At 46.8% G+C, this 26243-nt stretch overlaps 1 protein-coding gene across 1 annotated transcript in view; it reads left to right on the top strand.

The window, feature by feature from the left end:
• The window catches only part of LOC135057536 (glycine N-acyltransferase-like), a 160412-nt gene extending 135594 nt beyond the window's left edge, over nucleotides 1–24818 (top strand). The window contains exon 6 of the mRNA XM_063963384.1: nucleotides 24307–24818. Coding sequence (XP_063819454.1) covers nucleotides 24307–24700 — 394 coding nt within the window. The 3' untranslated portion in view covers nucleotides 24701–24818. The remainder of the gene's footprint in view (nucleotides 1–24306) is intronic.
• The last annotated feature ends 1425 nt before the right edge of the window (nucleotides 24819–26243 follow it).

The raw sequence follows: 26243 nt of genomic DNA, 5'->3' as shown, positions 1-26243 counted from the left end.
GGGGACAGATATAACATATAACATGTGCAGATAGAGTTAGATTTGGGTGTGGTGTGTTCAATCTGCAATCTAATTTGCAGTGTAAAAAAAAGCAGCCAGTATTTACCCTGCACAGAAATAAAATAACCCACCCAAATCTAACTCTTTCTGCACATGTTACATCTGCCTCCCCTGCAATGCACATGGTTTTGCCCAACTGCTAAAAAATGTCCTGCTGCGATCAACTTGGAATTACCCCCAAAATACAAGAAAAAACAACAACACAACCCACAACAGATGCCCAACCCAGGGAATACGCAGATTCCCAAGTCCAGTAGGGACCATTTATCACAGTTATCATAGTAAACCGGTGCAGGCTTAAATTCCGAAACATAGATTAAAAGTTAGAATCACATGTTAACAAGGAGCGTATGGATCAATGTAAGCTGTACATAGACATCTATGGCACCACATCATAAATATTGAACCAATCACAGAGCTAAAGCATTGGCACGGGAACGGGAATGGCTGACCGCGGGCGCCAGGGGACAACATAAGCAAAAAGAGGCATTGCACCCGATGCAGATCTAAAGTCACACACCCACTCTAATCCCCAGTTGCATATCTAGACGCACCGGGTCCCAGAAAGCGGGGACTCAAGCCATCGACTCCACAGGTCCTGATATTTTTTCTCCGCTTTTCTAGCTAGGTATACATATTTCTCATGAGAGACCGTATCATTTACAAGTGAGACCCAGGATCGTAGTGTGGGCGCATCCTTGGCTAGCCAAAGCCTAGCGATACACACCTTGGCCAGGCCACACAGATTAATTACATATCGTTTGGCAGGGGGGTCCAGGGCATCCTCCTCCACAGCAGATAACACACATACCTGTTGACACCAGGGCATCAATAACACCCGACCAGAATACGGCTACCCTGGGACATAACCAGATAATGTGCCAAAAGTCTGCATCCAGATTATCGCAGTTAGGACATCTAGAGTGGGCAGCCCCTATATGTCGCAAACGCACTGGTGTCATATATACTCTGTGTATTATAAACAGTTGGATTTGTTGATATCTAGTGGTGGTAGTGGATAATCGTGGAGAACATAAAGCACCGTCCCAGATCTCATCAGAAATGGCACCCAAGTCAGATTCCCACTTGTTCCTGAGAAGGGACAACGGGTCAGAATAGTGAGATCGAAGCATGCTTGCATAAATGTTAGACACCAGATGTCCGCTTCCCAGGGACTGCAGGAGAGACTTGACCGGGGAGTCAGCAATCATTGGAGAAGTATCGGGAAATTGTGCGTTAAGCGCATGTCTCAGCTGCAGGTATCGGTAGAAATGTGAAGAGGGTATACCGTAATCCTGTTGAAGCTGCAGGAAGGACCTCAGTATACCATCGTTATATAAGTGACCCAGGGACGTCACTCCCCATCTCCCCCACACCACCCCAGTCCGCAGCGAAGCCAATTCTGGGAAGCCAAGGGCATTGTCCAGAGGAGTATCTGGGTCAATACCCTGGCCTAATAGGATAACATGTACCTGTTTCCATATGAGGACGGCCTGTTTTATTATAGGGATCTTGGACAAGTTAGGGTTCCCACAAAGAAGCATCTGTAATGGAGAGCCGGCAGGGTAGACCTGGAAAAGCATTTGTGAGTGTATAGTGAGAGCATCCGGGGCATTCACCCACACCCATATATGTGCCAACTGCGCTGCATAATAGTAAAATCTAAATATAGGGAGAGCTAAGCCTCCCAACACTTTCGGCCTGGACAGAACGTCAAGTCTCAACCGTGCTCTCCTGCTGGCCCATATTAAAGAAGAAAGCAAACTGTCAATCTGTCGAAATGTCTTCAAGTTAATATATATAGGGTATTGCTGGAGGACATAAAGGAGTTTAGACAAGTATACCATTTTTACCAAATTGACCCTGCCAGTAACAGTCAGGGGCAGAGACCCCCAAAACTTGACCTTCGAGCGGAGATACCCCATCAGCGGCATGACATTAAGGGAAACATAGGTACGAGGGTCGTTCGATACCCATATACCCAGGTATTTGAAAGAATCTACCCATTTAAGGGGGGTTTGAATCACTGGGGCCTCCGAAACCGGGCCTCTAAGCGGAGTAATGGTGGATTCATCCCAGTTAATTTTGAGCCCAGAGAAACGTCCATAGTCAGTTATTAAGTCAAGAAGTTTAGGTAAGGAGGAAACGGAATCGTCCACAAAGAGCAACAGGTCATCAGCGTATAACGCTATCCTGTCCTCCCTTGCGCCTACCCTAATACCCACAACATCTTGAGTTGCCCTAATCAAACATGCCAGTGGCTCAATAGCAATGGCAAACAGAGTCGGAGACAGAGGGCAGCCCTGCCTCGTTCCCCTGGATAGGGGGAAGGAGTCCGAAACAAACCCGTTCACCGAGACTCTGGCCATGGGCTGAAAGTATAACAATTTAACATAATTGATAAAGTTGGGGCCCACACCAAACCTACTCATAGCTTCCCAGAGGAAGGCCCACTCCACCGAATCAAAGGCCTTTGCGGCATCTAAGGAGGCTATAACGGCAGAGCGGTCCTCCTCCCGAGAAGCCTGAAAATGAGTAAACAGGCGCCTCAAATTCACAGCAGTGGACTTGCCAGGCATGAAGCCCGTTTGGTCTGGGTGAATAATTTGGGAGATAACCCGGCCAAGTCTGGAAGCTAGAACCTTGGCCAAGATTTTAATATCCGTGGGCAACAGGGAAATAGGACGGTAGGATTCAACCCTCCTGGGGTCTTTATCTGGCTTGGGAATCACTATAATCAAAGCCTCCACCATAGACGGGGGGAGCGCACTTTGGGCAAAAATTTCACTGAACAACTCAAGCAACTGAGGGGCAAAGAAATTTATATATTTCTTATACAGTTCTGATGGGATGCCATCAAGGCCAGGGGCCTTACCATCGGGGGGATGCAGAGATCGCAGTCTCAATCTCCTCCACCAACAAAGGAGCGTCTAGAAGGGCCCTGGCCTCACTGGAGATGCGGGGCAAGTGGACTCCATCCAAGTAGTCACACAGTTCTAGTGGGGAACACGTCAACTTAGAACTATATAATGCCTGATAGTATGAGACAAATTCCGCCACGATCTGGGGGGTGCGGTCCAGCACAGACCCAGCTGAATCCAAAATCTCCACAACAGTATGAGAGGAACGGTCACCCCTTGCAAGATTGGCCAAATAAGAACCTGGTCTATCCCCAGTAGCATACTGGACATGCGAGGAGAAGAGAAGTCTATGCTGGGTTTTCCCCCCCAGGTAATCCTTCCATTCACCCTGCGCATGATGCCACACCAGCTTGGAAGCATCCAAGCCATCCCTCACATACGTCACCTCTGAAGCAACAACCCGAGCCTCCAATTCAGACTCTTGTTTCTTAAAGGAGGATTTAAGACTCCCCACCCGTTTAATCAATGTTCCTCTCAAGAAAGCCTTGAAAGTGTCCCATAGCAGAGACACATCCGAGGTGTCACCATGCATAACAAAGAATTCCGACCAGCTAGCCTCCAAATCGTATCCCTCACCCATATGCGTCAGCCAGAAGGGATTAAATTTCCACACTGCTTGGCCTCGCTGACAGTTTAAGTCAATATGTAACGATATAGGGGAGTGATCCGAGATACCCCTAGTCTCATATTTGACATTCTGAACGTTGGGCAAAAGCTCTCGGGACAGATGAGCCAAATCTATCCTAGAGAAGGAAGAGTGAGAGCGTGAAAAACATGAGTATTGCCTCAAATCTGGATTCTTCAATCTCCAGGGGTCGATCAGACCCAACTCCGACACAGTGTCTGCAAACGGGGAACGTCTGGGCTGCGGGTTGGCGGACGCCCCGGACAACCTATCCAACTCGTGATTTAAAACGTTGTTAAAGTCCCCCATACAGATAACGGCTATGTCAGGGGAAGCAGCCATAAAGGCAGACGCCTTTTTAAGGACGTCATGCGAATATGGAGGGGGTACATACACAGCCAGCAATAACAAGGGGACGGAGTTAATTCTGCACTTGAGAAATACATATCTACCCCATTAATCCGTTTGCACAGAATCAAGCGCAAAGGGAACAGACTTCCTAATTAGGATCGACACTCCCCGGGATGCTGCAGTATGCATAGAATGGTAAACCCAGCCCACCCAAGGTTTTTTAAGGGACATAATCTTAGTACCCAATAAGTGGGTTTCCATCAGGCAAATTATATCCGAAGCATAAAACTTAATCTGTCGAAGGATCAAGGGCCCTCATTCCGAGTTGTTCGCTCGCATGCTGCTTTTAGCAGCTTTGCACATGCTAAGCCGCCGCCTACTGGGAGTGAATCTTAGCTTATCAAAATTGCGAACGAAAGATTAGCAGAATTGCGAATAGACACTTCTTAGCAGTTTCTGAGTAGCTCCACACTTACTCTGCATCTGCGATCAGTTCAGTCAGTTTCGTTCCTGGTTTGACGTCACAAACACACCCAGCGTTCGCCCAGGCACTCCCCCGTTTCTCCGGCCACTCCCGCGTTTTTCCCAGAAACGGTAGCGTTTTTTCACACACTCCCATAAAACGGCCAGTTTCTGCCCAGAAACACCCTCTTCCTGTCAATCACATTACGATCACCAGAACGAAGAAAAAACCTCGTAATGCCGTGAGTAAAATACCTAACTGCATAGCAAATTTACGTGGCGCAGTCACACTGCGGACATTGCGAATGCGCATTAGCAACTAATCGCTCCGTTGCGACAAAAAAATGACGAGCGAACAACTCGGAATGACCACCAAGGAGCGCTTAACTTTGTCATTGATCCCCCGCACGTTCCACGACAGAAACTTAACCAACGCCATAACAAGGCGTCGTTGTAATATTGCATTGCGCCCGCGGCCAGCCACCGCCAGTGAATATCAAAGAAGATACACCCGCAGTTGGTTGCAACATAGACATAGCGGAAATAAGCACATTGCATAGCAAAAAATGAAAACACTTCAATACTAACAGTCTAAAATAACCCCCACCCCCACCCCGTATACCACCTAAAACTAGCAGCATACCTGGTTCCCTAACAACAAAACACCCTAAGTACTAACACCACACCTAAGGCAAAGAGCACCGTAACATACTCCGCCAGTACTTTTCTGTTTACTAAAGCATTTCCATAGTGTCCCTTTTAGTATCTTCATGCTTCTGTATTTTATGAAAATGTACTTCATTATTTTCTGTACTATATTATGCTATGTATCTGTTAAGCGCCTTGAGTCCTATTGGAGAAAGAGCGCTATATAAATAAAATTATTATTATTATTATTATTATTATAGTACAACTAAGGTCAAATTCCTATATCCACTAAGGGGGCCAAGAATATAATGACCATGAGACAGGAGAATCCCCCAGCTAAACTCAAAACAAAACCAATCCCCCCCAGACCATTACCCCCACCCCAACTGAGTAACCGTTTACCCCTTAAAGACTATATGGCAGAGCGAACACCGAGAGCACAAGGCCCAAAATCAGCGTAGAGGCAACATCTAACAGTCGCCCGTCTCCACAGAGCTACCCCCTCCCAACAACATAGCAGCACATCACAAACAGTAGCATATTGACTAGCTGAGAAATCAGATACAGGAGTGCAATCAGCGGCCATCGCTCCCCAAATCGGAAAGCGTCTATCCAGCCAAACTGACATCTAGCAGGGAGTCATAAAAAACATACATCCCTCCCAAGACGATATAACAATAACATAGCAGGCAGAAAAGAAGCAGTATACAACATGCAAGTAGAGAAATCAAATGCATAAGTTCAATCCACAGCCAACGCCCGCCGTGCCGGAAAGCGTCCGTCTAGCCACATTGATGCTTCACGAGGGGTCGTGAAAAATTTTGTTTCTCCATCCGAGACCACCCACAGTTTAGACGGAAAGAGCATGGCATAGGGAATATTCAGTTCACGCAGCCTGCGTTTCACAGGGACAAACTGAGCTCTATCCTTCTGGACGTCAACAGCAAAATCCGGAAAAACTGAAACTGGGGAACCGTTCCACTTAAGGGGACCCTTGGTGCGGGCCAGCCTCAGAATCACATCTCTATCCCGGTAATGAAGGAGTTTGGCAATAAACGTACGGGGAGGTGCCCCTGGAGGTAATGGACACATCGGGACCCTATGGGCACGTTCCACTGCGAAGTGTGAGGTGAACTCCTCCGCTCCAAACACATCCAACAGCCAACGTTCAAGAAATTTTTCAGGGGAGGCACCCTCTTCTTTCTCCGGGAGTCCAACGAAACGGACATTATTTCGCCGCAATCTCCCCTCCATATCCGTCATCTTTTTATGTACCTCTGCATCTGAGACTCCAGAGCAGATGTGCGTCTACCGAGAGGCGTAACCGTGTCTTCCAGTATGGAGGTGCGCGTCTCAACCTCACCGACCCTCTCTCGCACCCGCTGAAGGTTTTACCATTATAACCGGGCGGGCGGCAGGAGGCAAGAGTTATATTAAATAGTATATCAAGAACTGTCCAGGGACGGCCAATGAATACCTCAATGTAGTATATCAGAATTGTCCAGTCGCTGCCTGCGGGTAAGTATAGTATACCAAAACTGACCAGTGGCCGTGTATAATATCGGAAGTATCAGCCTGTCAGCACAGAATAAATAAATAAATGCAACAGGATATAAAAATCTTTCCTCCCCTCTCAGCATATGGGGCACATGCGGCATAGAACTGGATCCAATGAACTGAGTTGAAATATGTGCTGGGGGGACACAGGATGGTGATTCAGGATAAAATAGCCGGAGAGACACACAGCCTGTGTGCTACTCCATGTCCGCCGAAGCCACGCCCCCACACCCCAGTTTTTGATCCTGCTCCAACAGATCATGGCCACCATAGGGAAAAAAAAAATTCTACCATAGTAAGCCCCACACAGTAATGCCCCCTGCACCATATTATGCCACACACTGCAATGCCCTTGATACATTAAATCCCCACATTACGGCAGGCAGAGTCCCCATTTTACACATTACGGCAGGCAAGAGTCCCTACTTTACACATTACGTCAGGCAAGTGTCCCCATTTTCCACATTACGGCAGGCAAGAGTCCCTACTTTACACATTACGTCAGGCAAGTGTCCACATTACGGCAGGCAAGTGTCCCCATTTTCCACATTACGGCAGGCAAGCGTCCCCATTTTTCACATTATGGCAGGCAAGAGTCCCCATTTTATACATTACGTCAGGCAAGAGTCCCCATTTTACACATTACGGCAGGCAATGTCCCCTTTTTACACATTATGGCTGGTGTCCCCATTTTACACATTATGGCAGGTGTCCCCATTTTATACATTATGGCAGGCAAGAGAGAGAGAGTACACTTACAAGAAAGAGACAGAGAGAGAGAGAGTATACTTATAGAGGCGATTCCCGCTCTTCGGCCCGCCTCCCCAGTCGCTCCTTGCGCCGGCCACCTCTCCCTCTTCGTAACTTGGCTCCCCCTGCTCCTCAGTACCCCGCTCGGGGGGCGGAGTTTCGCGGAATGACGCGGTTGCGTTGTGACGTCACAACGCAACCGCATCATTCCGCAAAACTCTGCCCCCCGAGTGGGGTACTGAGGAGCAGGGGGGAGGGGGAAGCAGGAAGCCACAGTCAGTGCCGTAGTTGTTTACCAAGTCAGTGCCGCGGCGGGCACCCCGTGCGGTTGCACGGCTTGCCCGCCCCATGAAACGACACTGTGCCGCTCCATGTCAGCTTTTCATTGTATGCCCCATAGTAATGCCCTAGTTAGTTTTATGCCCCATAGCAGATACTAGTTGATGTTATGGACCATAATAGTGCCTTAGTTCACTGTATGCCACATTGTAGTGCTGCCAGTACACATCAGACCTGTTCGCACCAGCAAATTTGTTAGCTATTGGGCAAAACAATGTGTACTGCAGGGGGGTGTTAACCCATTAGCTAACAAATTTCCTGCTGCGAACAGATCTGAATTAGGCCCAGTGTCTCCAATTCACATTATGCCACATAGTGTCCCTAGTACACCCCCATACCACATTTTAGGGGCCACGGTTATTTTTATGCCACATTACAGAGCACCATTTCATATTATGCCACACTGTAGTTCCCACAGTTCATGCAGTGTAGCATTACAGTACACGAAGTTCAAATGCAATATTATTGTTCCTCCAGTACATATTGTGCCATTTGAAAGTGCCCCTGTTCATATTATATAACATTATAGTGTCATCCAGTTCAGAGTATACCACAATGCAGTGCATATTAGTCTACTTTACATGCCCCCTTTATCATTATGACATCCAGAACACACATCATTAACTGAAAAAGGAATGTCACCTCATTTAGGCCTGGCAATAGGTCAGACCCAATTGCTTGCCATAGATATATAGAAAACATAATCAATTAAAGCTCCAGGTAGTAAACAGCCATTGACCACGGTCCCAGTCTGTTTACACATTTTTTCAAATTGCTTGCCGGCAGTTTTTGAGACTCGGTAAACAACTACAGTATCTAATAGAGATGAGCGGGTTCGGTTCCTCGGAATCCGAACCCGCCCGAACTTCAGGTTTTTTTACACGGGTCCGAGCGACTCGGATCTTCCCGCCTTGCTCGGTTAACCCGAGCGCACCCGAACGTCATCATCCCGCTGTCGGATTCTCGCGAGGCTCGGATTCTATCGCAAGACTCGGATTCTATATAAGGAGCCGCGCGTCGCCGCCATTTTCACACGTGCATTGAGATTGATAGGGAGAGGACGTGGCTGGCGTCCTCTCCATTTATAGAGAAGAGAGTGAGACTAGAGTAGAGAGAGACACAGTATTTACTTTAGTAATTTTGGGGAGCATTAGGAGGAGTACTACTACTTGCTGAAGTGATAGTGTGACTGTATATCTGACTTGTGGGGGAGACAGTGGGGAGCAGTTAGAGTCTGAGAGCAGGAGTACATATTTTAACGTACAGTGCACACTTTTGCTGCCAGAGTGCCACACTGCCATTGTGACCACACTGACCACCAGTATATATTGTGATTGTCTGCTTAGGAGTACTACTTGCAAGTTGCTGATAGTGTGACTAGAGATGAGCGGGTTCGGTTTCTTTGAATCCGAACCCGCACGAACTTCACTTTTTTTTCCACGGGTCCGAGCGACTCGGATCTTCCCGCCTTGCTCGGTTAACCCGAGCGCGCCCGAACGTCATCATGACGCTGTCGGATTCTCGCGAGGCTCGGATTCTATCGCGAGACTCGGATTCTATATAAGGAGCCGCGCGTCGCCGCCATTTTCACTCGTGCATTGAGATTGATAGGGAGAGGACGTGTCTGGCGTCCTCTCCATTAGAATAGAGATAGATAGATTAGATAGAGAGAGATTGTGCAGAGTCGCAGACAGAGTTAGTTTACCACAGTCAGTGACCAGTGCAGTTGCTAGTTAACTTTTATTTAATATAATATATCCGTTCACTTCTCTCTGCTATATCCGTTCTCTGCCTGAAAAAAAAAACGATACACAGCACAGTCAGTCACACAGTGTGACTCAGTCTGTGTGCACTCAGCTCAGCCCAGTGTGCTGCACAGTCATCAATGTATAAATTAAAAGCTTATAATTAATTGTGGGGGAGACTGGGGAGCACTGCAGGTTGTTAGCAGGAGCCAGGAGTACAATTATATTAATTAACAGTGCACACTTTTGCTGCAGGAGTGGTGACCAGTGCCTGACCACCAGTATAGTATTGTTGTATACTACTAATATCTCTTTAAATATCAACCAGTCTATATTAGCAGCAGACACAGTACAGTGCGGTAGTTCACGGCTGTGGCTACCTCTGTGTCGGCACACGGCAGGCAGTCCGTCCGACCAGAATTGTATTATTTATTATTATATACCTACCACCTAACCGTGGTTTTTTTTTCATTCTTTATACCGTCATAGTGTCATCCTAATTGTTACGAGTATACTACTATCTCTTTATCAACCAGTGTACAGTGCGGTAGTTCACGGCTGTGGCTACCTCTGTGTCGGCACACGGCAGGCAGTCCGTCCGACCAGAATTGTATTATTTATTATTATATACCTACCACCTAACCGTGGTTTTTTTTTTCATTCTTTATACCGTCATAGTGTCATCCTAATTGTTACGAGTATACTACTATCTCTTTATCAACCAGTGTACAGTGCGGTAGTTCACGGCTGTGGCTACCTCTGTGTCGGCACACGGCAGGCAGTCCGTCCGACCAGAATTGTATTATTTATTATTATATACCTACCACCTAACCGTGGTTTTTTTTTCATTCTTTATACCGTCATAGTGTCATCCTAATTGTTACGAGTATACTACTATCTCTTTATCAACCAGTGTACAGTGCGGTAGTTCACGGCTGTGGCTACCTCTGTGTCGGCAGTCGGCAGGCAGTCCGTCCATCCATAATTGTATTATTATTATAATATATACCACCTAACTGTGGTTTTTTTTGCATTCTTTATACCGTCGTCATAGTGTCATACTAGTTGTTACGAGTATACTACTATCTCTTTATCAACCAGTGTACAGTGCGGTAGTTCACGGCTGTGGCTACCTCTGTGTCGGCAGTCGGCAGGCAGTCCGTCCATCCATAATTGTATTATTATTATAATATATACCACCTAACCGTGGTTTTTTTTTCATTCTTTATACCGTCATAGTGTCATACTAGTTGTTACGAGTATACTACTATCTCTTTATCAACCAGTGTACAGTGCGGTAGTTCACGGCTGTGGCTACCTCTGTGTCGGCAGTCGGCAGGCAGTCCGTCCATCCATAATTGTATTATTATTATAATATATACCACCTAACCGTGGTTTTTTTTTCATTCTTTATACCGTCATAGTGTCATACTAGTTGTTACGAGTATACTACTATCTCTTTATCAACCAGTGTACAGTGCGGTAGTTCACGGCTGTGGCTACCTCTGTGTCGGCAGTCGGCAGGCAGTCCGTCCATCCATAATTGTATTATTATTATAATATATACCACCTAACCGTGGTTTTTTTTTCATTCTTTATACCGTCGTCATAGTGTCATACTAGTTGTTACGAGTATACTACTATCTCTTTATCAACCAGTGTACAGTGCGGTAGTTCACGGCTGTGGCTACCTCTGTGTCGGCAGTCGGCAGGCAGTCCGTCCATCCATAATTGTATTATTATTATAATATATACCACCTAACCGTGGTTTTTTTTTCATTCTTTATACCGTCGTCATAGTGTCATACTAGTTGTTACGAGTATACTACTATCTCTTTATCAACCAGTGTACAGTGCGGTAGTTCACGGCTGTGGCTACCTCTGTGTCGGCAGTCGGCAGGCAGTCCGTCCATCCATAATTGTATTATTATTATAATATATACCACCTAACCGTGGTTTTTTTATACCACCTAACCGTGGCAGTCCGTCCATAATTGTATACTAGTATCCAATCCATCCATCTCCATTGTTTACCTGAGGTGCCTTTTAGTTCTGCCTATAAAATATGGAGAACAAAAAAGTTGAGGTTCCAAAATTAGGGAAAGATCAAGATCCACTTCCACCTCGTGCTGAAGCTGCTGCCACTAGTCATGGCCGAGACGATGAAATGCCAGCAACGTCGTCTGCCAAGGCCGATGCCCAATGTCATAGTACAGAGCATGTCAAATCCAAAACACCAAATATCAGAAAAAAAAGGACTCCAAAACCTAAAATAAAATTGTCGGAGGAGAAGCGTAAACTTGCCAATATGCCATTTACCACACGGAGTGGCAAGGAACGGCTGAGGCCCTGGCCTATGTTCATGGCTAGTGGTTCAGCTTCACATGAGGATGGAAGCACTCAGCCTCTCGCTAGAAAACTGAAAAGACTCAAGCTGGCAAAAGCACCGCAAAGAACTGTGCGTTCTTTGAAATCCCAAATCCACAAGGAGAGTCCAATTGTGTCGTTTGCGATGCCTGACCTTCCCAACACTGGACGTGAAGAGCATGCGCCTTCCACTATTTGCATGCCCCCTGCAAGTGCTGGAAGGAGCACCCGCAGTCCAGTTCCTGATAGTCAGATTGAAGATGTCAGTGTTGAAGTACACCAGGATGAGGAGGATATGGGTGTTGCTGGCGCTGGGGAGGAAATTGACCAGGAGGATTCTGATGGTGAGGTGGTTTGTTTAAGTCAGGCACCCGGGGAGACACCTGTTGTCCGTGGGAGGAATATGGCCGTTGACATGCCAGGTGAAAATACCAAAAAAATCAGCTCTTCGGTGTGGAGGTATTTCACCAGAAATGCGGACAACAGGTGTCAAGCCGTGTGTTCCCTTTGTCAAGCTGTAATAAGTAGGGGTAAGGACGTTAACCACCTCGGAACATCCTCCCTTATACGTCACCTGCAGCGCATTCATAATAAGTCAGTGACAAGTTCAAAAACTTTGGGTGACAGCGGAAGCAGTCCACTGACCAGTAAATCCCTTCCTCTTGTAACCAAGCTCACGCAAACCACCCCACCAACTCCCTCAGTGTCAATTTCCTCCTTCCCCAGGAATGCCAATAGTCCTGCAGGCCATGTCACTGGCAAGTCTGACGAGTCCTCTCCTGCCTGGGATTCCTCCGATGCATCCTTGCGTGTAACGCCTACTGCTGCTGGCGCTGCTGTTGTTGCCGCTGGGAGTCGATGGTCATCCCAGAGGGGAAGTCGTAAGCCCACTTGTACTACTTCCAGTAAGCAATTGACTGTTCAACAGTCCTTTGCGAGGAAGATGAAATATCACAGCAGTCATCCTACTGCAAAGCGGATAACTGAGTCCTTGACAACTATGTTGGTGTTAGACGTGCGTCCGGTATCCGCCGTTAGTTCACAGGGAACTAGACAATTTATTGAGGCAGTGTGCCCCCGTTACCAAATACCATCTAGGTTCCACTTCTCTAGGCAGGCGATACCGAGAATGTACACGGACGTCAGAAAAAGACTCACCAGTGTCCTAAAAAATGCAGTTGTACCCAATGTCCACTTAACCACGGACATGTGGACAAGTGGAGCAGGGCAGGGTCAGGACTATATGACTGTGACAGCCCACTGGGTAGATGTATGGACTCCCGCCGCAAGAACAGCAGCGGCGGCACCAGTAGCAGCATCTCGCAAACGCCAACTCTTTCCTAGGCAGGCTACGCTTTGTATCACCGCTTTCCAGAATACGCACACAGCTGAAAACCTCTTACGGCAACTGAGGAAGATCATCGCGGAATGGCTTACCCCAATTGGACTCTCCTGTGGATTTGTGGCATCGGACAACGCCAGCAATATTGTGTGTGCATTAAATATGGGCAAATTCCAGCACGTCCCATGTTTTGCACATACCTTGAATTTGGTGGTGCAGAATTTTTTAAAAAACGACAGGGGCGTGCAAGAGATGCTGTCGGTGGCCAGAAAAATTGCGGGACACTTTCGGCGTACAGGCACCACGTACAGAAGACTGGAGCACCACCAAAAACTACTGAACCTGCCCTGCCATCATCTGAAGCAAGAAGTGGTAACGAGGTGGAATTCAACCCTCTATATGCTTCAGAGGTTGGAGGAGCAGCAAAAGGCCATTCAAGCCTATACAATTGAGCACGATATAGGAGATGGAATGCACCTGTCTCAAGTGCAGTGGAGAATGATTTCAACGTTGTGCAAGGTTCTGATGCCCTTTGAACTTGCCACACGTGAAGTCAGTTCAGACACTGCCAGCCTGAGTCAGGTCATTCCCCTCATCAGGCTTTTGCAGAAGAAGCTGGAGGCATTGAAGAAGGAGCTAACACGGAGCGATTCCGCTAGGCATGTGGGACTTGTGGATGCAGCCCTTAATTCGCTTAACAAGGATTCACGGGTGGTCAATCTGTTGAAATCAGAGCACTACATTTTGGCCACCGTGCTCGATCCTAGATTTAAAGCCTACCTTGGATCTCTCTTTCCGGCAGACACAGGTCTGCTGGGGTTGAAAGACCTGCTGGTGACAAAATTGTCAAGTCAAGCGGAACGCGACCTGTCAACATCTCCTCCTTCACATTCTCCCGCAACTGGGGGTGCGAGGAAAAGGCTCAGAATTCCGAGCCCACCCGCTGGCGGTGATGCAGGGCAGTCTGGAGCGACTGCTGATGCTGACATCTGGTCCGGACTGAAGGACCTGACAACGATTACGGACATGTCGTCTACTGTCACTGCATATGATTCTCTCAACATTGATAGAATGGTGGAGGATTATATGAGTGACCGCATCCAAGTAGGCACGTCACACAGTCCGTACTTATACTGGCAGGAAAAAGAGGCAATTTGGAGGCCCTTGCACAAACTGGCTTTATTCTACCTAAGTTGCCCTCCCACAAGTGTGTACTCCGAAAGAGTGTTTAGTGCCGCCGCTCACCTTGTCAGCAATCGGCGTACGAGGTTACATCCAGAAAATGTGGAGAAGATGATGTTCATTAAAATGAATTATAATCAATTCCTCCGCGGAGACATTGACCAGCAGCAATTGCCTCCACAAAGTACACAGGGAGCTGAGATGGTGGATTCCAGTGGGGACGAATTGATAATCTGTGAGGAGGGGGATGTACACGGTGATATATCGGAGGGTGAAGATGAGGTGGACATCTTGCCTCTGTAGAGCCAGTTTGTGCAAGGAGAGATTAATTGCTTCTTTTTTGGGGGGGGTCCAAACCAACCCGTCATATCAGTCACAGTCGTGTGGCAGACCCTGTCACTGAAATGATGGGTTGGTTAAAGTGTGCATGTCCTGTTTTGTTTATACAACATAAGGGTGGGTGGGAGGGCCCAAGGATAATTCCATCTTGCACCTCTTTTTTCTTTTCTTTTTCTTTGCATCATGTGCTGATTGGGGAGGGTTTTTTGGAAGGGACATCCTGCGTGACACTGCAGTGCCACTCCTAGATGGGCCCGGTGTTTGTGTCGGCCACTAGGGTCGCTAATCTTACTCACACAGCTACCTCATTGCGCCTCTTTTTTTCTTTGCGTCATGTGCTGTTTGGGGAGGGTTTTTTGGAAGGGACATCCTGCGTGACACTGCAGTGCCACTCCTAGATGTGCCCGGTGTTTGTGTCGGCCACTAGGGTCGCTAATCTTACTCACACAGTCAGCTACCTCATTGCGCCTCTTTTTTTCTTTGCGTCATGTGCTGTTTGGGGAGGGTTTTTTGGAAGGGCCATCCTGCGTGACACTGCAGTGCCACTCCTAGATGGGCCCGGTGTTTGTGTCGGCCACTAGGGTCGCTTATCTTACTCACACAGCGACCTCGGTGCAAATTTTAGGACTAAAAATAATATTGTGAGGTGTGATGTGTTCAGAATAGGCTGAAAATGAGTGTAAATTATGTTTTTTGAGGTTAATAATACTTTGGGATCAAAATTACCCCCAAATTCTATGATTTAAGCTGTTTTTTAGGGTTTTTTTAAAAAAACACCCGAATCCAAAACACACCCGAATCCGACAAAAAAAATTCGGTGAGGTTTTGCCAAAACGCGGTCGAACCCAAAACACGGCCGCGGAACCGAACCCAAAACCAAAACACAAAACCCGAAAAATTTCCGGCGCTCATCTCTAAGTGTGACCAGTGACCTGACCACCAGTTTAATTAATCACCACCAGTTTAATATATATATATATATATATATATATAATTGTATATAATATATATATAATTGTATACCACCTACGCGTGTTTTTTTTTTTCTTTCTTCTTGATACATACTACTATAGTAGCTTACTGTAGCAGTCTGCGGTGCTGCTGAGCTGACAGTGTCCAGCAGGTCCGTCATCAGTCATTACATAATAAATATATATACCTGTCCGGCTGCAGTACTAGTGATATTATATATATATATATTAATTTCATCTCATTATCATCCAGTCTATATTAGCAGCAGACACAGTACGGTAGTCCACGGCTGTAGCTACCTCTGTGTCGGCAGTCGCTCGTCCATCCATAATTGTATACCACCTACCCGTGTTTTTTTTTTTTTCTTTCTTCTTGATACATACTACTATAGTAGCTTACTGTAGCAGTCTGCGGTGCTGCTGAGCTGACAGTGTCCAGCAGGTCCGTCATCAGTCATTACATAATAAATATATATACCTGTCCGGCTGCAGTACTAGTGATATTATATATATATATATATTAATTTCATCTCATTATCATCCAGTCTATATTAGCAGCAGACACAGTACGGTAGTCCACGGCTGTAGCTACCTCTGTGTCGGCAGTCGCTCGTCCATCCATAATTGTATACCACCTACCCGTGGTTTTTTTTTTTTTCTTTCTTCTTGATACATACTACTATAGTAGCTTACTGTAGCAGTCTGCGGTGCTGCTGAGCTGACAGTGTCCAGCAGGTCCGTCATCAGTCATTAAATAATAAATATATATACCTGTCCGGCTGCAGTACTAGTGATATTATATATATATATATATATTAATTTCATCTCATTATCATCCAGTCTATATTAGCAGCAGACACAGTACGGTAGTCCACGGCTGTAGCTACCTCTGTGTCGGCAGTCGCTTGTCCATCCATAAGTATACTAGTATCCATCCATCTCCATTGTTTACCTGAGGTGCCTTTTAGTTGTGCCTATTAAAATATGGAGAACAAAAATGTTGAGGTTCCAAAATTAGGGAAAGATCAAGATCCACTTCCACCTCGTGCTGAAGCTGCTGCCACTAGTCATGGCCGAGACGATGAAATGCCAGCAACGTCGTCTGCCAAGGCCGATGCCCAATGTCATAGTACAGAGCATGTAAAATCCAAAACACCAAATATCAGTAAAAAAAGGACTCCAAAATCTAAAATAAAATTGTCGGAGGAGAAGCGTAAACTTGCCAATATGCCATTTACCACACGGAGTGGCAAGGAACGGCTGAGGCCCTGGCCTATGTTCATGGCTAGTGGTTCAGCTTCACATGAGGATGGAAGCACTCAGCCTCTCGCTAGAAAAATGAAAAGACTCAAGCTGGCAAAAGCACAGCAAAGAACTGTGCGTTCTTCCAAATCCACAAGGAGAGTCCAATTGTGTCGGTTGCGATGCCTGACCTTCCCAACACTGGACGTGAAGAGCATGCGCCTTCCACCATTTGCACGCCCCCTGCAAGTGCTGGAAGGAGCACCCGCAGTCCAGTTCCTGATAGTCAGATTGAAGATGTCAGTGTTGAAGTACACCAGGATGAGGAGGATATGGGTGTTGCTGGCGCTGGGGAGGAAATTGACAAGGAGGATTCTGATGGTGAGGTGGTTTGTTTAAGTCAGGCACCCGGGGAGACACCTGTTGTCCGTGGGAGGAATAGGGCCGTTGACATGCCTGGTGAAAATACCAAAAAAATCAGCTCTTCGGTGTGGAAGTATTTCAACAGAAATGCGGACAACATGTGTCAAGCCGTGTGTTGCCTTTGTCAAGCTGTAATAAGTAGGGGTAAGGACGTTAACCACCTCGGAACATCCTCCCTTATACGTCACCTGCAGCGCATTCATAATAAGTCAGTGACAAGTTCAAAAACTTTGGGCGACAGCGGAAGCAGTCCACTGACCAGTAAATCCCTTCCTCTTGTAACCAAGCTCACGCAAACCACCCCACCAACTCCCTCAGTGTCAATTTCCTCCTTCCCCAGGAATGCCAATAGTCCTGCAGGCCATGTCACTGGCAATTCTGACGAGTCCTCTCCTGCCTGGGATTCCTCCGATGCATCCTTGCGTGTAACGCCTACTGCTGCTGACGCTGCTGTTGTTGCTGCTGGGAGTCGATGGTCATCCCAGAGGGGAAGTCGTAAGCCCACTTTTACTACTTCCACCAAGCAATTGACTGTCCAACAGTCCTTTGCGAGGAAGATTAAATATCACAGCAGTCATCCTGTTGCAAAGCGGATAACTGAGGCCTTGACAACTATGTTGGTGTTAGACGTGCGTCCGGTATCCGCCATTAGTTCACAGGGAACTAGACAATTTCTTGAGGTAGTGTGCCCCCGTTACCAAATACCATCTAGGTTCCACTTCTCTAGGCGTACCCAATGTCCACTTAACCACGGACATGTGGACAAGTGGAGCAGGGCAGGGTCAGGACTATATGACTGTGACAGCCCACTGGGTAGATGTATGGACTCCCGCCGCAAGAACAGCAGCGGCGGCACCAGTAGCAGCATCTCGCAAACGCCAACTCTTTCCTAGGCAGGCTACGCTTTGTATCACCGGTTTCCAGAATACGCACACAGCTGAAAACCTCTTACGGCAACTGAGGAAGATCATCGCGGAATGGCTTACCCCAATTGGACTCTCCTGTGGATTTGTGGCATCGGACAACGCCAGCAATATTGTGTGTGCATTAAATATGGGCAAATTCCAGCACGTCCCATGTTTTGCACATACCTTGAATTTGGTGGTGCAGAATTTTTTAAAAAACGACAGGGGCGTGCAAGAGATGCTGTCGGTGGCCAGAAGAATTGCGGGACACTTTCGGCGTACAGGCACCACGTACAGAAGACTGGAGCACCACCAAAAACGCCTGAACCTGCCCTGCCATCATCTGAAGCAAGAAGTGGTAACGAGGTGGAATTCAACCCTATATATGCTTCAGAGGTTGGAGGAGCATCAAAAGGCCATTCAAGCCTATACAATTGAGCACGATATAGGAGGTGGAATGTACCTGTCTCAAGCGCAGTGGAGAATGATTTCAACGTTGTGCAAGGTTCTGCAACCTTTTGAACTTGCCACACGTGAAGTCAGTTCAGACACTGCCAGCCTGAGTCAGGTCATTCCCCTCATCAGGCTTTTGCAGAAGAAGCTGGAGGCATTGAAGGAGGAGCTAAAAGGGAGCGATTCCACTAGGCATGTGGGACTTGTGGATGGAGCCCTTAATTCGCTTAACAAGGATTCACGGGTGGTCAATCTGTTGAAATCAGAGCACTACATTTTGGCCACCGTGCTCGATCCTAGATTTAAAACCTACCTTGGATCTCTCTTTCCGGCAGACACAAGTCTGCTGGGGTTCAAAGACCTGCTGGTGACAAAATTGTCAAGTCAAGCGGAACGCGACCTGTCAACATCTCCTCCTTCACATTCTCCCGCAACTGGGGGTGCGAGGAAAAGGCTCAGAATTCCGAGCCCACCCGCTGGCGGTGATGCAGGGCAGTCTGGAGCGACTGCTGATGCTGACATCTGGTCCGGACTGAAGGACCTGACAACGATTACGGACATGTCGTCTACTGTCACTGCATATGATTCTGTCACCATTGAAAGAATGGTGGAGGATTATATGAGTGACCGCATCCAAGTAGGCACGTCAGACAGTCCGTACTTATACTGGCAGGAAAAAGAGGCAATTTGGAGGCCCTTGCACAAACTGGCATTATTCTACCTAAGTTGCCCTCCCACAAGTGTGTACTCCGAAAGAGTGTTTAGTGCCGCCGCTCACCTTGTCAGCAATCGGCGTACGAGGTTACTTCCAGAAAATGTGGAGAAGATGATGTTCATTAAAATGAATTATAATCAATTCCTCCGTGGAGACATTGACCAGCAGCAATTGCCTCCACAAAGTACACAGGGAGCTGAGATGGTGGATTCCAGTGGGGACGAATTGATAATCTGTGAGGAGCGGGATGTACACGGTGATATATAGGAGGATGATGATGAGGTGGACATCTTGCCTCTGTAGAGCCAGTTTGTGCAAGGAGAGATTAATTGCTTCTTTTTCGGTGGGGGTCCAAACCAACCCGTCATTTCAGTCACAGTCGTGTGGCAGACCCTGTCACTGAAATGATGGGTTGGTTAAAGTGTGCATGTCCTGTTTATACAACATAAGGGTGGGTGGGAGGGCCCAAGGACAATTCCATCTTGCACCTCTTTTTTCTTTCATTTTTATTTGCGTCATGTGCTGTTTGGGGAGTGTTTTTTGGAAGGGCCATCCTGCGTGACACTGCAGTGCCACTCCTAGATGGGCCAGGTGTTTGTGTCGGCCACTAGGGTCGCTTAGCGTACTCACACAGCTACCTCATTGCGCCTCTTTTTTTTCTTCTTTGCGTCATGTGCTGTTTGGGGAGTGTTTTTTGGAAGGGCCATCCTGCGTGACACTGCAGTGCCACTCCTAGATGGGCCAGGTGTTTGTGTCGGCCACTAGGGTCGCTTATCTTACTCACACAGCTACCTCATTGCGCCTCTTTTTTTCTTTGCGTCATGTGCTGTTTGGGGAGTGTTTTTTGGAATGGCCATCCTGCGTGACACTGCAGTGCCACTCCTAGATGGGCCAGGTGTTTGTGTCGGCCACTAGGGTCGCTTATCTTACTCATACAGCTACCTCATTGCGCCTCTTTTTTTCTTTGCGTCATGTGCTGTTTGGGGAGTGTTTTTTGGAAGGGCCATCCTGCGTGACACTGCAGTGCCACTCCTAGATGGGCCAGGTGTTTGTGTCGGCCACTAGGGTCGCTTAGCTTACTCACACAGCTACCTCATTGCGCCTCTTTTTTTCTTTGCGTCATGTGCTGTTTGGGGAGTGTTTTTTGGAAGGGCCATCCTGCGTGACACTGCAGTGCCACTCCTAGATGGGCCAGGTGTTTGTGTCGGCCACTAGGGTCGCTTAGCTTAGTCATCCAGCGACCTCGGTGCAAATTTTAGGACTAAAAATAATATTGTGAGGTGTGAGGTATTCAGAATAGACTGAAAATGAGTAGAAATTATGGTTTTTGAGGTTAATAATACTTTGGGATCAAAATGACCCCAAAATTCTATGATTTAAGCTGTTTTTTAGTGTTTTTTGAAAAAAACACCCGAATCCAAAACACACCCGAATCCGACAAAAAAAATTCGGTGAGGTTTTGCCAAAACGCGGTCGAACCCAAAACACGGCCGCGGAACCGAACCCAAAACCAAAACACAAAACCCGAAAAATTTCAAGTGCACATCTCTAGTATCTAACCTGCGTCCAAGTCCCCTAAGACTCTGGGCCCCATAACAATGGCACATCATACAATAACTATATCTATGCCCATGTCTTTATGATAGCAGTACTTCTCTCTCAATTCAAGTTTCTGTTGTTATTATTATTTCTCTTACGTCCTAGAGGATACTGGGGTTCCATTTAGTACCATGGGGTGTAGACGGGTCCACTAGGAGCCATGGGCATTTTAAGAATTTGATAGTGTGGGCTGGCTCCTCTCTCTATGCCCCTCATACCAGACTCAGTTTAGAACATGTGCACGGAGGAGCCGGTCACGCTGAAGGAAGCTCCTGAAGAATTTACTGCAATTATTTTATATGTTTGAATATAAAAGAATAAAAAGGGAAAAGGTTCAAGCAATACTCATTGCTCCGGACTTGCCAAGAAGGGCCTGGTACGCAGACCTTCTGGAGATGCTCCTCGAAGATCCGTGGCCTCTACCTCTTTGCAAGGATCTTCTGCAACAGGGTCCGTTCGTCTATCAGGACTTACTGCGGCTACGTTTGATGGCATGGAAGTTGAACGGGTGATTCTAGCCAGAAGAGGGATCCGTAACAAACTTATCCCGACTATGATCCAAGCCAGGAAGGGGGTTATGTTTAAACATTATCACCATATATGAAAGAAATACGTCTCTTGGTGCGATAGCAGAACTTATTCTGCGGTGGAATTTCACCTGGGATGTTTCCTGCTTTTTCTGCAGGAAGGTGTGGATGTGAGCCTAAGTCTGGGCTCCATAAAAGTCCAGATTTCATCCTTGTCCATTTTCTTTCAGAAACAATTGGCTTCTCTCCCTGAGGTCCAGACATTTTTGAAAGGGGTTCTGCGCATCCAACCTCCCTTTGTGCCTCCCACGGCGCCTTGGGATCTCAATTTGGTGCTGCAGTTCCTACAATCTGACTGGTTTGAACTGTTACAGGAGGTGGATGTAAAATATCTTACATGGAAGACCGTCACACTGTTGGCCTTGGCTTCAGCAAGACGTGTGTCGGAGCTGGGGGCTTTGTCTCGCAAGAGCCCCTATTTAATTTTCCAGGAGGACAGAGCTGAACTCAGAACTTGTCAGCAATTTCTTCCGAAAGTGGTGTCTGCGTTTCACATCAACCAACCTATTGTGGTTCCGGTTATCACTGACACTTCCGCTACTTCAAAGTCTTTGAATGTTGTGAGAGCTTTGAAGGTATACGTAAAGAGGACGTCACAGGAAATCCGACTCGCTGTTCGTTCTATATGATCCCAATAAAATTGTGTATCCTGCTTCAAAGCAGACAATTGCATGCTGGATCAGGCTCACTATCCAGCATACTTATTCCACGGCAGGTTTGCCGGTTCCAAGATCTGTATAGGCCCAGTCTACTAGGTCGGTGGGTTCTTCCTGGGTGGCTGCCCAGGGTGTCTCGGCTTTACAGCTCTGCCGAGCGGCTACTTGGTCTGTTTCGAACATGTTTGCTAAGTTCTACAAGTTCGATACTTTGGCCTCTGTGGACCTTCAGTTTGATCAATAAGTTCTGCAGGAACCTCAGCACTCTCCCACCCGGTTTGGGAGCTTTGGTACATCCCCATAGTACTAAATGGAACCTTAGTATCCTCTAGGACGTAAGAGAAAATAGGATTTTAATTACCTACCGGTAAATCCTTTTCTCGTAGTCCATAGAGTATACTGGGCGCCCGCACGGTGCTTCGTTCTTCCTGCACTGTTACTTGGTTAAGTATTGTTGGTTCAGCTGTTGCTGTTCCTGTTTAAAGTTGGGTTAGCATAGCTTTCCTCTGTGTGTGCTGGTTCGGAATCTCACCACTATCTTTATCTTTTCTTCTCTCAAAGTATGTCCGTCTCCTCGGCACAGTTTCCTAGACTGGGTCTGGTAAGAGGGGCATAGAGGGAGGAGCCAGCCCACACTATCAAATTCTTAAAGTGCCCATGGCTCCTAGTGGACCCGTCTATACCTCATAGTACTAAATGGAACCCCAGTATCCTCTACGGACTACGAGAAAAGGATTTACCGGTAGGTAATTAAAATCCTATTTTTTCCAGTGTGTAGCTAATAACAATACTACGGGAGTAATTCAGAGATGGCGTTTGGGGTTGGCAATGGAGCAGCAAACAGTCAGTGTTCTAGAAAATGGGGACCTGTCTGCCCTGTGTTCTGGGCGTGCTGAAGCCGGCATCCTTGGACACAGCATCACAGGCTTCAGCAGTGTGATAACCTGAAGATTGCTCAGATGTTCAGTGGTCACGCAGTTGAGCCGATGTTTGGGCCTCAGACTCAGCAGCAGATCACAGAAGCCAACAGTGGCCATTTTTAACTCCTATGGCTTTTGCATATTTTTGCACCGCAGCTGTATTAGGGCCCTCATTCCGAGTCGTTCGCTCTGTATTTTTCATCGCATCGCAGTGAAAATTCGCTTAGTACGCATGCGCAATATTCGCACTGCGACTGCGCCAAGTAATTTTACAATGAAGATAGTATTTTTACTCACGGCTTTTTCATCGCTCCGGCGATCGTAGTGTGATTGACAGGAAATGGGTGTTACTGGGCGGAAACACGGCGTTTTAGGGGCGTGTGGATGAAAACGCTACCGTTTCCGGAAAAAACGCAGGAGTGGCCGGAGAAACGGGGGAGTGTCTGGGCGAACGCTGGGTGTGTTTGTGACGTCAAACCAGGAACGACAAGCACTGAACTGATCGCAGATGCCGAGTAAGTCTGAAGCTACTCTGAAACTGCTAAGAAGTTTGTTATCGCAATATTGCGAATACATCGTTCGCAATTTTAAGAAGCTAAGATTCACTCCCAGTAGGCGGCGGCTTAGCGTGTGTAACTCTGCTAAAATCGCCTTGCGACCGATCAACTCGGAATGAGGGCCTATGTCTTTAAATCGGTCGACATGTATTAGGTCGACATGGTCACTAGGTTGACATGGCAAAGGTCAACATGAGTTTTTCGCCTTTTTTTCTTAATTTTTTGAACTTTTTGTACTTTACAATCCACGTGGACTACGAATGGCAATAGTAACCTGTGCCGAGCGCATCGGTAGCAGAGCGAGGCACCTTGTTTGAAGCATGGCGTTCAAAGCGAGCCATGGGACGTCACTTCACTAAGAAAACTAAACCATTTAAAAAAAACAACTAATGTCGACCTTTTTCCATGTCGACCTAATGCCCATGTCGATCTATTTCAGGTGTCAACCTAGTCACTGTCGACCAATAGTGGTCGACCTACTGACTGTTGACCTAGTTACTGTCAACCCAATAATCCTACGCTCTCAAATTAGTATATCCCTGCTCACTATTAATTTAATTTCCCTTTGTTTTATCTCTGTGTTTCCGCAGTGAGTTGCAGTTCTCTACACTCCACCCTGATGAAGCACATTATGTTAATGCAGCCTGGGCATTTGGTGGCAATGAACGCAGTGAACGCTATGTGGAACGATGCATCCAGGTGTTCCCTAATGTGTGTGCCAGAAAAGGAGGCGTGGGGCCACCTGTTGCCTGGGCACTTAGTGAGCAGTCTTCAGAGCTGCGTATGGGATACACAGACAGACTCTACAGAAATCGAGGAATGTCTCGTACCATGATAGCCAGGCTTTCTACTATGCTGTATTCCATAGGAGCCCCACTTTACTGCCACGTGGCTCCAGACAATAAGAGTAGTCAAACGGCTACTCTGGCAACAGGACTCCAAGTAGTGGGCAGATGGCAGCAGTGGGAATTCCAGCCGTTGTGACATTGATCCTGGTTCTTTATATTTCTTATCAAATACCTCTGACCCTTTATTAAGAAGTATGATAGGAAACAGATTTCTTTGTTTAAAGTGGTTTACAATAAACATATATCTTATTAAATGTATAGGGTGCATACTGTATAAAGTACAGCCCACATTGAGCAGAGGGAAGTGGGCTGAAAAGTGGGTAACAGCAGCAGCTGGTCCTCTGTTGGTTCCTGTGTGACAAATGGGCACAGGTTACAGCCACATCCATGATTGCAGTGTGGATCAACTAAGAATGTCGGCACGGTCATAATGGGGCAGATGTATTAAGCCTGGAGAAGTGATAAACCAGTGATAAGTGCAAGGTGATAACACTCCAGCCAATCAGCTCCAATATGTATATTTACAGTTAGGAGCTGATTGGCTAGTGCGTTATCACCTTGCACTTATCACTGCTTTATCACTTCTCCAGGCTTAATACATCTGCCCCAGTGTTGACATTTCCCCATTCAGAATGTCTGTACTAATGAAATGTCAATACTGTATGGTCAGAATATCGGCAATGTTTTTGCAAGTAAGTCTATCCCTAACGCTAATGGTCAACATTTCTCAGAAGTCAACATGTGAAATGTCAATATTTTAACAATTCTGCCAACATTATGAATGTCAACAGAGTTTGCAGCCTGGTGAATGCATACTATAGACTGAGTGTAGCAATGAGCCCCCCTGACTCGAGAGAGATGTATATGACTGTGTATGCCCTCTCGGTCTATCTTCAGTGATCTGGAGACTGGAGTACATACTTCACTGACCCTATGGATCTAGTTCTTCATCATCACCATCCATCGGTCTGTACAGTGCTGTATATTTGGTATAAAATATTATGTAGGAAAACAAATCATATATATAAATAGAACACACAGTCAGTGCAGACATGAGACATAAGGTAGGGAGGGCAATGCGACTGAAAGTACAGGGGGAGATGGGAGGAACAGGGGAAGGACGGGGAGAATCATATCATATTGAGGACACTGTAGAGACAGAAATATATAGACAATGGGATGATAATAGGTGCAATAAATCAGAAGTGGCAGCAGACAAACAAATTAGAACTTTCACCTACTTTCTCTAACGTCCTAGAGGATGCTGGGACTCCGCAAGGACCATGGGGATAGACGGGCTCCGCAGGAGACATGGGCACTTTAGGAAAGACTTTGACTCTGGGTGTGCACTGGCTCCTCCCTCTATGCCCCTCCTCCAGACCTCAGTTTGATACTATGCCCAGAGGAGCTGGGTGCATTTCAGGAGCTCTCCTGAGTTTCCTGTAAGAAAGCATTTTTGTTAGGTTTTTTATTTTCAGGGAGCCTGCTGGCAACAGACTCCCTGCATCGAGGGACTGAGGAGTGATAATGTCAATTATTATCTTAAAACACAAAGCTATACCACTAGACTCTCTATCACCGTGGAGCCGCTATGGCCGCTAGACTAATTACACACACTATGTACTAAGTACGCTATTTGCGTACTGAGTACCGTATTGATACGCACTTAGCGTATCAGA

Source organism: Pseudophryne corroboree, chromosome 3 (assembly GCF_028390025.1).
Source record: "Pseudophryne corroboree isolate aPseCor3 chromosome 3, aPseCor3.hap2, whole genome shotgun sequence".
Lineage (NCBI taxonomy): Eukaryota > Metazoa > Chordata > Amphibia > Anura > Myobatrachidae > Pseudophryne > Pseudophryne corroboree.
The sequence above is the reverse complement of the archived record's forward strand: the minus strand, read 5'-3'. Positions and strand labels throughout refer to the sequence as shown.